The sequence below is a fragment of the Portunus trituberculatus genome, chromosome 20, assembly GCF_017591435.1.
Source record: "Portunus trituberculatus isolate SZX2019 chromosome 20, ASM1759143v1, whole genome shotgun sequence".
Taxonomy (NCBI): Eukaryota; Metazoa; Arthropoda; class Malacostraca; order Decapoda; family Portunidae; genus Portunus; species Portunus trituberculatus.
In genome coordinates this window covers 13,798,730-13,808,851 of record NC_059274.1, presented here as the reverse complement: position 1 = coordinate 13,808,851, position 10,122 = coordinate 13,798,730, and the positions used below count along the sequence as shown (strand labels likewise).

The following is a 10,122-nucleotide window of genomic DNA, read 5'->3' as shown; positions in this document are numbered from 1 at the left end:
GGCAGCTAGATATCGACCAATGACGAGCGAGAATAATACCCAAACACCACGAACAAACCACCAATCAGGGAGCGAGGAGGAAGGGAGCATCACGCATCTCAACCAATCAGATCACGAGACTCTATAAGGCCAACCAATCACAGGCCTTCGTGCTTCCCTGATATAAAACACGGGTTAATTGTGGCGCGAGTAGGAGGGAATCAGGTAATCTAATAATAATATAAGGCATAGAGGGAACACAGCCGCTGTATTTACTCAGCAAGACCAATTATGTGCCATTTGCAACGAAAGACTTAAGATATAGAGGCGACCTTGATAATTGGATAAACAGGTAATAAGCAAAGATAATTGGGGCGAGGCGAAGGGAGGATGATAACTGAGAGAGAGAGAGAGAGAGAGAGAGAGAGAGAGAGTTTTCTATATTTTTGGGGAATCTTAAATTAATATATAAGTTAATGCAGGTATTTAGATTGGTGTTTCTCTCTCTCTCTCTCTCTCTCTCTCTCTCTCTCTCTCTCTCTCTCTCTCTCTCTCACACACACACACACACACACACACACACACACACACACACACACACACACACACACACACACACACACACACACACAAAGCCACTCTAAATGTAACGCGTTAGTATTACAAAGTGAGAGAGAAAGAGAGAGAGAGAGAGAGAGAGAGAGAGAGAGAGAGAGAGAGAGAGAGAGAGAGAGAGAGAGAGAGAGAGAGAGAGAGAGAGAGAGAGAGAGAGAGAGAGAGAATTCCTGAAAACAAGTGACAATAGCTTCCTTATTGTCTCCACAACACTCCCTTTACCCTCCCTTTCTCTCTCCCTTCCTTTTTCTCTCCCACCCTCTCTCCCTCCCTTCCTCTGTCTCTCTTTCCCCTGCAATGGCGAGGAATGTGATGGAAAGGAGAGGAAGTGAAGGATGTAATAGATAGTGAAGGATGTAATAGATAAACTCAAGTGATAAGAGAGATGGAGGACACAAGACAGTACTAGAGAAGATTCTGAAAAGTCACGCAGGAAGGAAGAAAAAAGGAAGGATGAAAAAAGAAAGAGAGTTGACACAGAAATTAATAAGAAGACGTGGAAAATGATGAGAAAAATAATGGCATTGGTGGGAAATAATAAGGAGAGGTGATGAATTGGTGATGAAGAAAGACAAATTGAGGAAATGATGAATAGGATAAAGAATATGATAAATGGTAAAACAAATAGAGTGAAAGTGACGTAGGGAGAAATGTTTAGGATAGAAAGGGAACAGTTGAAGAGAGAGAGAGAGAGAGAGAGAGAGAGAGAGAGAGAGAGAGAGAGAGAGAGGGAGAGGAAAAGGTGCTACTCTACATAACAAAAGTGGAGGGAATCTCAATCAGAGCGCCAATTAACGTGTGTCCAACCGTATCCGAATTTTTTTTTTATTAACTTCGTCCGTAAATTAAACTAACTAAATTTCTGTTACTTTTTTTTTAAGTTAAACCCTAAAAAAGAAATGAAAATAAGATGTGAGTTTAATTTTCGGTGTTTATTTCATGTGATAGGAAGATTTGTATTGTGTGTGTGTGTGTGTGTGTGTGTGTGTGTGTGTGTGTGTGTGTTGTGCATTGTATAAAAGTGTATTTATATATGTGGGTTCGTGTATATTTATCTCTAGAAAAATAGTATATGTATATATTTTTTTTCATTCCTTTATGAGAACATCACTAACTTTTCTGCTGACAAAATAAGAAAAGCAAAACAGAATAACTGAACAAACATAACATAAAAAAACGCATGAGTAATCTGCTTATTATTTTTTTTACGAGTACAAACATGAAAATTAGTATTATGTATGTTTTCTGTATATAAAAAACGGTAATATTATTTTTTAACTACTGACAAAAAATGAAAAGGAAAATAAAATAGCTAAACAAACATACCAATAAAATATGTGAATATTATGCTTTTACGATTACAAACAGGAAAATTAGTATTATGTATATATTCTGTATATAAAAACAATACACAGCCATTCATCTACCAAACCACGAACAGAGACAAACCAAAACACACGGAAGAAAGAACCAGGCAACAAACAAGCACCAAAACAAGAACAAGGACACGACCTCTCTAACAAACTCATCAATACAAACAAAACACATCAGGAAATTACACTAAATCTAAAAAGAATATTTATACAGACAGAAAAAAAAGAGAGAAATCACACTTGAAATAACTTCCCGGAAACAGCCATTTGTAAACATTATTTCTTGGTAACCTTCCTTACCCTCTTGGTCCCTCGCCTCCCTCAGCCCCCTCAGTCCCCATCAGCCCCCCCTTGGTCCCTTCGCCGCCCCCTTCAGCCCCCTCGCCTCCCGGAGTTCAGCCACTCGAAAGAAAAGTGTAATTGACTGCGTGAGCCGCGAAGAATTTCAATGGAAACAAGATTCGCCACCTTATTTTGGAAGACTCCTGGTTCTCTCTCTCTCTCTCTCTCTCTCTCTCTCTCTCTCTCTCTCTCTCTCTCTCTCTCTCTCTCTGGACGCGTATCTCTATGAATTTAACATTTTCTCTCAACATTTACCAACTATTTCCTTATCATATCTATTTTTACTCCTATGCCCGTGTTTTATTAAGAATTCCAGATTGCTACTTCTAAATCTACTACTATTACTACTACACCTACTCCTACTCCTTCGCCTACGACTATCACCATCATCATCGTCACCATCATTGTTTTTGTTGCTGTCTCCCCATAATGAACGAATCTAAATGCTCAAACTCCCCCCACCGTCCTTTTAGGCTTAATCCGTAACGTAATATTGGTTAGAACGTTCTTTTAAGGGAGTGGTGTGACGGAGGGGTGAAGAGGGGGCCGTGGGGTGAGAGAGGGAGAGCGGGAGGGAGGGAGAAAGGGAGAGGAGCGCTACAGGGTGGGTCAAATCGTCTAGAAAATTGGCTTTCGCGTTCTGCTTGTGTAGGAGAGAGAGAGAGAGAGAGAGAGAGAGAGAGAGAGAGAGAGAGAGAGAGAGAGAGAGAATGAATGTTTCTGCGTGCGCAACAAAGACAGACAGACAGACAAAGACAGATACAATTAGATCGTCATACACACAGACAGACGGACAAAGTAGGATGAAAAAATAAAGCAGAGTGTGATAGTGTCAATAATATTTTTGCTGATATCAGTGGCAGTATAAATAATAATAGTAATAATAATAATAATAATAATAATAATAATAATAATAAAAAGTAGCAGTAATAGTAGTTGTTGTTAGATTTCATGCCATTTTGTTTTGTTTTTATATCACACCCACAATAATTTAACGCTTATGTACGACTCACTCACTCACTTTCTGCCAATAGACAACAGAGAGATGCATTAAAAATATTCCTATTAAAAAAAACATTTGTCACGTACTGTACTTAAAGCAGCTTCTCTTATCACCTTTGGCTGAGGAATAGAAAAAAACACCACTATTAATATCATGTCATTATTTTAACATTACACGGTGGCGAATATACAAGAAAAGAATAATAATCACGTCTGTCTGTCTCTTTGTATGCGAGAGGAGTCAGTTTGCGATCGAAGGAACAGGAAAAGAGAATTTGTGGGGAGAAAATTGCTGGATATTTGGCAAGCTTTGTTTTATATTTTCTGAAGTGATTTTTTTGTGTGTGTTTTGTTTATTTACCTTTTTTGTGATACAGGTGATGAGAATTATTTTGGTATTCTTTTGTTTGGTAAGTATTTGTTTATTCATGTTTATATTATTATTATTATTATTATTTATTTATTTTTATTCTTGTTAGGTGTAGTAGAAGTAGTAAGAGAAACCATAATGACACTCCTTTCATCACCACTACCACCACCTAAATATCAAAACCACATCAGAACTCAAACCCATAACAAGACCAGCACACCGCATTATTCCCTACCTGAACCTCAATACCTCAATCCAATCTCAGCCTCGCGACTCACTTAGCGCTCCCGATCCCCTTAAATGCATTCAGAACCCAATGAAAGGCAACAAAAAGCATTCCTGGAGAGACAAGTGGCTGAACTCTCCACTTCTAACTCTCCCCGCTTCGCCCCGCCCCACCAGGTTCATCCCCGCACCGCCGCTGTACACCTTAGCGCTCACCTGGACGCGCCTTCAGTTAATCAAGGTGTGATGAGGCGATATTGTGGTCACCTGCGTCCCTGTAAAGCTTTCTTCTGTGTATTTCAAGTTGATGTATGTCCGCGTGTGTGTGTGTGTGTGTGTGTGTGTGTGTGTGTGTCGTGATTTATTTCCTCTCCCGTGTCCCGCTCCGTTGAAAATTTATATAAGCACAATAAACAACATTCATTAAGTACCGCGATGATTTGCCTTCTTTTGTTGTCCTTGTTGCTTTTTCGCTAGTTTGAGTTTGTGTGTTTATTCTTATTTTCTTGTTTTTTTTTTTTTTATTTGAAATATTTGTGTTTGCTTTATTTTATTTATTTCTCGGGTTTTTTTTTTCCGACCAGCGTTTATGTCTCAGTTTATCTTTTCACTCTATTTTCATTTGTATTGTATTGCTTGTTCAGAAATATTAATTGTTTGTGAGGAAATTATCAACAGACTATGTGAAATTATTATTATCATTATTATTATTATTATTATTATTATTATTATTATTATTGTTGTTATTATTATTATTATTGTTATTATTATTTTTATTATTATTACACCTATTCTTATTATTATTACTACTTTCGTTATTATTATTATTATTATTATTATTATTATTACTACTCAATCGTACGCACAAAATACAGAGAAGTAAACCCCTTTATTCACACACACACACACACACACACACACACTGTTCCGTCACCGCCGCTGTCGCCGCAGTCCCCGCACACACACACTCGCATACACACTCAAAAAAAAAAAAAAAAAAAAAAATACAGCGTCACACACACACACCGGCGTAGTGCGTCACCCCGCCGACACCAGCCCGTCACTCCGCCACGCTGAACGCTTATACGAAAATAATAAATAAATAATAATAATCGAAAAATGAAGAAGATACATATATATATATATATATATATATATATATATATTTTTTTTTTTTTTTTTTTTCAAGTGATTGCTCGCTTCAATAATTTCTGGATTTTACTACGTGTATTTGAAAGGTTACCGGCGTGTCACGTGCGCTCACTACCTTACGCAATAAAAAAAATAATAATTACTGAGAAAGCGTGAAGATAAAAGTGATATACTCGCCTTGGAAATATTACTGTCTTATGAACGTCTCAGAAAAAAAAAATTATAACATTGGCAACTGAAATGTTAAGGGACTCAGTCTGATTTAATTTGTAATAAAAGAAAAAAATATTAATCTATAGCTATTTCTACTTATTTACATTTTTCGTCCATAATTTTACCACTTGTGAATGGTTTAGTCTTTTTTTTGTATTGCGTAACACTTTCTTTGGTGAGGCGTGCGTCAATGGTTTGTTTATATTTGGTTTGTTTACACGACAATACGACTGACTCAGCTTAGCGGCGAGATGAACCTTATTTTTGTGGTTGTAAATTGGACTTGTAGCTTGTAAACACCACCACCACAAACACCACCAACAACAACATTGATAGTAATAGAAAAATAAATAATAATAATAGCAATAATAGTAATGATAATGATAATAATGATGATAATAATAATGATAATAACGAGCAATCGCAATACCATCAATTCATATTTAAATGACGCAAAAAATACTGGGAATTTTTTAGATACGCTCACTGGTGTTGCTGGGGTGAGAGAGGTCGAGGTGAGGAGGCAAGGGAGAGCGAGGTGAGAGCGGCACCCAGCCTCTCACCACTATGGGTCAGCCTCTCTCATCACCACCACCACCATCATAACACGCCGCTCACTCCCATCACAGCCTTGCACTCTTCCCGTCACTTCCACTCCACCTACATCACTGTCTCGCCTGCCGCTCACTCTAGGCTTCCCTCCCCTCCCAGCTCGCCGGGCTACACCCCAACACATAAACAAAATATTGATACCCGTAACACTGGAGCCACAAAGCCGTTAGGTAGCGTTACACAGCCACATCCTACTATGTTTACACCATAATGCTTGCACCATTGCGATCTACACCTCACCATCATCACGCCACAGGTCACTATAACAACAGCCACACACCACAACACCACCCAACACACCGTAACACGCCACACGCCGCGGGACTCACCTGAGGAGGGTCTGTCGGAGTAGCGCGTGCAGTACACCCAGGCCGGCCAGTTGTTGCCGTCCTCGGTGGGCACGCGGGGGTTGGCCAGCGCCTCGGGGTTCTCGGGATATTTGTTGCCGCCCACTTTGTGCGCCGCGGCGGCTGACGGTTTTTGACTGAGGTCCACGGGCGCCTCTGGTGTCTTGGGCGGCGTGCGCAGCAGCAGCTCGGGCGTGCGAACGCTGGATCGCTCCGGCAGGCGGGTGACGCCGAAGTCTGGCCGCAGGATGTTTTCGATGCTGAAGGGAAGCGCGCGCGGGCTTGCAGCGAAGGGCGGCGGAGACAGGGGCAGCTTAGACTCCAGAGGGGAGCGTGGCGAGGGCGGAGGTGGGCTGCGGGCTTCATGTGTGGGTGAGGGAGGGCTGCGGGCGTCGTGCGAGGGAGGCGTAGGCGGCAGGGCCGGGCTAGAAGGCGCTGGGGTTGCGGGAGCAGGGGCGGGGGCGCCCTGCTGCTGACGCTCCAGCTCGAGGGCCATGACGGAGCTCCTCTCTGCTGCGTCAGGAGACTCACGTGTCAAACACTGCACGTCCTGGCTGGCGGGGCTGACAGCCGGCTGTCACTCGGACATCTTACTACCGCCTCCCCGGCTTATATACTGACTCCCGCCCCTCGCGGAGACCACAGTCCGCCGGCTCCTCCCCGCGCTCCGCACGCCGCCACCTGACTGACACAGGCTCCGCCCCAGCTCCGCCCCCAGCCCGGCAAGCCAACCAGGCCCTGACGCCGCCGCTGCGTCCCGCCCCTGCCCGCCGGGATTGGGCGGCCCGGCGGCAGCGGGTAATAGAGCTGTGTCGCTGATTGAGTCTCGCGTCCATAATGAAAGCTTGATACCGACAAATATAATGCACCAAATCATGCTGTCAGCGGCCACCTGCCACACACCGATTTTTATTTAAATTTGTCATGGCGAGCGCCTGCCCGCCGCCGTGCGAATAAAAATGGCTGATATGTGCCGAGTGTGCGGCAGTCCACCTGGCCGCCACGCTAATTGAAATGCAGGTGAGGGCAGGTGGGGCGGCCTGCTTTACGTGGCGGCACCGCGGCTCCCAGCCCCACTTTTTGTGAGCCTTCCCCAGAAATGTCTCTACTTACCCCCGCCCCCCAGGCACGCCACCCCCAGGCGCGGTGCCCCCAGACCAGGTGTACTCCCCCCATCGCCAGGTAATTACCCTCCCCGCAGGTAACCAGGCCCCCTCATTAAGGTGGACTCCAATTCCTCGGGCTGTTCCCCGCAACTCCCCCCCAAGGCCCCCATCCCCACACCACCAAACCACCACACGATCCCCTCCTCGCCCAAACCACCACACCAAAACAATTAACACCAATTGTAAAGCGACACGTGAAGAAAAGTGGTCTGACTATTTTTTCTTTCTGTGTGAACCATTTAAAACTTCCAACACCTCAATAGTTTCATTTCAACATTTTCCTTTATTACTTCCTTCTTTTCTTCCACAGCATTTCTTAGCTTTTCTGTTCATTCTTAAGAAATTCCTATAGTTTCCTCACCGCTTCCTCTCCTTCCTATTGCTTCTCCTTCTTCACCAAAGACCTTTCCTCACCCATCACTCCTTCCCTCCTTTCCTCCTGCGCCTTTTCTCCATTCTTCCCTCCAGAGCAATTTCTCCTCCATTCCCTCCAGGTTAACCTCACTCCCTCCATCTGGCTTTCCTTCACCTTTCCTCCATTCTCCTTACTTCCCTCTAGTCATTTCTCCCCCCTTTCTCCAGTTCCTTTTCCTTTATTTCCTTATCTCCTTCTCCTTTCCGCCTTCCATGGAATTGTCTCTTGTTTCTCCTCTTTTTCATGAAGAGTAATATTTCTAAACGTCTTGGCCTTTCCTCAATTTGTAAGCTGAAAAAAAGAGGAAAAAGAAAATCCAGAAAATGTGTGACAGGAAATAAGACACCTTTTTCTTTTTCTTGAGAGGGGTGTAAGAAATTCATTCGGCAGCTTCTCACTTCATGGCCTTTGTTTCTTTCAATAGTTTAGTCACCTTTAATTTGCAGCAGCTGTGCATATGTCTGTAGAAAACTCTGGCTCCTTAAAAAATCATTAATGCTGCAAATATACCCAACAGAGGCAGCAATAGTGAGAAATTTATTGGGCAACTTCCCACTTCATGGACTTCGTTTCTTGCAATAGTTTACTCACCTTTAATTTGCAACAGATGTGTATAATGTATGTAGAAAACTCTGCCTCCTCAAAAAATCGTGCCTCAGAGACGTTAACTCCTTCAGTACTGGAACGCATTTTTACCATGAGTTTTGGGTATGATCAGACGATTTTATTTACATTAGGAAGGGTCTTTGAAGGTCAGAAGGAAAATGGCCAGAGTCTTCAGTATTTTAATCCCCATTTAAGTGTCTGAAGCTGTATAAAATCACCAGATATTCACCAGAATGGATATGGAAACGCGTCATGGTACTGAAGGGGTTAATGCTGCAAATATACCCAACAGAGGCAACAGTGATGATAAATGTAATGCGACTAATGATAACAGATAAAAGATGATAATGGTAGTGACTTTAACAGCTGTATTTTCGTATTTCCTTTATCTTTTGTTATTTACGACAGCTTTACATCATGTTTTTTATAAGGTCTGTTTTATTTAGTAAGTTTTTTTTTATTGGAAGGAAGGAGATAAATATTTTTTAGTTCATATCTTCCATCTTTGACAAAAATAATATGCTAATAAATAAGTTATTAAATAAGTAAATAAGCTAATACACAAATGAACAACCAAGCTGATAACTAAAAAAAAAAATACCTCCTTTTATAAATATCTGGCTTAATGGCACCACCACCACCACCACCACCACCACTGCCACCACCAAGTAACGGGACAGGAGCAAAAAGGTAACAAGTTTTGCATCTCATTTCAAGTTGGTTCATTTTTCTCCCTCCTTCCTTTATGTCTCGCTGTAAACATGTACTTGTTATGCAGACGCCAAAGGAGCGAAAGTCGAGAGATTAGAGAAAACAAAAGACTCTCTGATGGGTTTTCTTGGCGGGAAAATGGAGGCACAGAGAGAGAGAGAGAGAGAGAGAGAGAGAGAGAGAGAGAGAGAGAGAGAGAGAGAGAGAGAGAGAGAGAGAGAGAGAGAGAGAGAGAGAGAGAGAGAGAGAGAGAGAGAGATTGTAAATAAACGTTTGAATATCAGGAAATTAAAGAAAAAATAGCAAATAAGTGGAATAAACAAAAAAATGAAGAATGGAGACTGAACTGAAAAGGAAATTAAAACAGAATAGGTGAAGGAAAAGAAGCAGCTAGAGAGAGAGAGAGAGAGAGAGAGAGAGAGAGAGAGAGAGAGAGAGAGAGAGAGAGAGAGAGAGAGAGCGATCTGAAAACAACATAGGCAGCAGCAACAATCATCAGAATCATTATTGACTGTTGTGAGAGTGAAATATTGAAGATAATTGATAGAGATAGGAAGAAAACTTAAGCTCGTTTCGAATTACAAGCACTAATAAATGATGAAAACTGGAACCTAACACCAAACACCAAATGAAATAAAAAACGGGAACAATAAATGAATCACAAATAAAAGAACACTGAAAACGAAAACAAACATTCCTTATTATGAACTCACGTCTATAAATGAATAAAAAATGAATAAATAGATAAAATAATGAAGAATCGTAGGCAAAAGGTACATGTACAATTAAGATGAGCGTGGTATTTCGAGAGAGAGAGAGAGAGAGAGAGAGAGAGAGAGAGAGAGAGAGAGAGAGAGAGAGAGAGAGAAGGCATTAGAATACAAAATAAAGGACAAACTCACAGAAAAAAGTGAGAGAGAGAGAGAGAGAGAGAGAGAGAGAGAGAGAGAGAGCTCGTAATGACTCTCCCCGTTTATTGGAAGGGCTCAAGAGG

General features: G+C 41.9%; 1 protein-coding gene across 2 annotated transcripts in view; it reads right to left on the bottom strand.

The window, feature by feature from the left end:
- Window positions 1-6,859, bottom strand: part of LOC123506457 (homeobox protein engrailed-1-B-like) — a 13,808-nt gene extending 6,949 nt beyond the window's left edge. The window contains exons 1-2 of one of the 2 annotated variants that reach the window (XM_045258563.1): window positions 6,213-6,859; window positions 3,426-3,431 (exon numbers count right to left, since the gene is read on the bottom strand). In XM_045258563.1, the coding sequence (XP_045114498.1) occupies window positions 3,426-3,431; window positions 6,213-6,726 (520 nt within the window). In that variant the 5' untranslated portion in view covers window positions 6,727-6,859. The remainder of the gene's footprint in view (window positions 1-3,425; window positions 3,432-6,212) is intronic. The other variant, XM_045258564.1, reaches the window with a different exon arrangement.
- Window positions 6,860-10,122: the final 3,263 nt, after the last annotated feature.